General features: G+C 38.4%; 1 protein-coding gene across 1 annotated transcript in view; it reads left to right on the top strand.

Annotated features, from left to right (window-relative positions):
- The window catches only part of NUP50 (nucleoporin 50kDa), a gene marked incomplete at its 5' end in the record, with an annotated part of 10,361 nt that extends 8,964 nt beyond the window's left edge, over positions 1 to 1,397 (top strand). The window contains one exon of the mRNA XM_008582773.1: positions 24 to 1,397. Coding sequence (XP_008580995.1) covers positions 24 to 119 — 96 coding nt within the window. The remainder of the gene's footprint in view (positions 1 to 23) is intronic.
- Between the last annotated feature and the right edge of the window lie 253 nt (positions 1,398 to 1,650).

Genomic DNA, 1,650 nt, shown 5'->3' with positions numbered 1-1,650 from the left:
CAAATCCACCAATCGATGAGAAGAATGCCACCATCCCAGTTACCATGTTGATTCGGGTAAAAACTAGTGAGGATGCAGATGAGTTGCACAAAATTATACTGGAGAAAAAGGATGCCTGAACACATGAAGCTCGCTGAGGAATTATTGCCAAGTTGCTGCTTACCCCATCGCCCCTTAAATTAGTCAGTTTTTCTTCTCACTTTGACATTCTAAGAACTTATAGATAACTAAAAACTTTTGTGAGGAAGATTAATATGGCCAATAAAACCTTTAAGTGTTTAGTGTCAAGAAACTGTAATCGCCCTTCTTAAGAACTGTCTAATGTGTAAAATACATTTGAATGAAATTTTTTGGAAGATTTTTTAATGTTCGTTTGTTTATTAAACTAACCATAAGTGATTTCCTAATGGACTGAAATCAGGGTACCAATTAGCTTTCCCAAAGGCTATTCCAATCCATGGTTGTTAGGGTCTGCTGCCACCACCGTGGCAGTGTCCTGGCTGTATCTGGAAAGAAACTTGCCTGTATGGTTCTTCTCTCCTGTGTGCTTGACTGATTTGTGAAACTAGCGCTCTTACCAAATGAACCGTGCTGCCATGCTGTGACAGATGTTTGTCCTTTGCTGTATGTTATTAACTTTTATTTTTAAGCTGAAATGTGAGTACTAAATGTTCACCTTCAGCATTAGAGTCATTAGCCTGTTATTTGCAGACATTGCGTTAACCATTTTAAGAGGAAATCAGTAACTTGTGGAGTAAGTAGCTCTTTGCTTTTGTAGATTTGCTTTTATACTTTTTCTTCATGAGGTGCTGTTACTTCTTTATCCTCCTAAAGACAATTAGGATATAGAGGGATTGCCAGGAATGGGTTTTAAAAGCACAAATTTGGTAGTTCATGGTTTCTAGACCATGACGGTAAACCCTTATGAAAAGAAAGTTAAGTCAAAGTAGAACCGTACTAGAAGAGGAGGGTATGATGCTTGTAGTCATTTCTAAGATGATGAACTCCATGGATATAAAAACAGTTTATTACTTAAATACACAGGAGCTTTGATTACACATGAGCCAAGTGAATTCACTAGGAAACCTGTAACAAGGTGTAATGGAAAAGAAAATTGTGTGTCTATTTTGCCTTTAACTTTAGACAACAGTATATTATACATTCAATATCTGAAATATCCATTTACTTTTTTAAGAATAAGATATTCAGTATGTCCATTTGGAAGGGAGCTGTGATTATGCACAAGAATATCCATGTCACTTCTCCAGAGCTGTCAGGTAACTAACACTAGCGTCCTCTGAAGACTGGACACACGATAGATGCAAGATTTAATGTTTAAATTTCTACTTTGATTCCTCATGAATTGATCCTGGTACCAGATGATCTTGTTTAAAGGCTCAGGGTCAGTGCCCAAGGGCTCACATTTGTATATTCTGATCTTCAGCACATAATGTATTCTGACTTAGAATAGTCAAAATAGGGCCGGCCGGGTGGCACACTCGGTAGAGTGCGGCGCGGTCCGCTCACTGGTTGAGCGGGGTGCGGGCGTGACACCGAGGGTTGCGATCCTGTTACCGGTCACGAAAAATGACAAAAAGGAAAAAAAAAAAGAATAGTCAAAATAATTGTGGTTGGTACAGTTGCTTTTTT

The sequence above is a fragment of the Galeopterus variegatus genome, unplaced genomic scaffold (genome assembly GCF_000696425.1).
Source record: "Galeopterus variegatus unplaced genomic scaffold, G_variegatus-3.0.2 Scaffold2719, whole genome shotgun sequence".
Lineage (NCBI taxonomy): Eukaryota > Metazoa > Chordata > Mammalia > Dermoptera > Cynocephalidae > Galeopterus > Galeopterus variegatus.
This window is presented reverse-complemented; position numbering and strand designations above follow the sequence as displayed.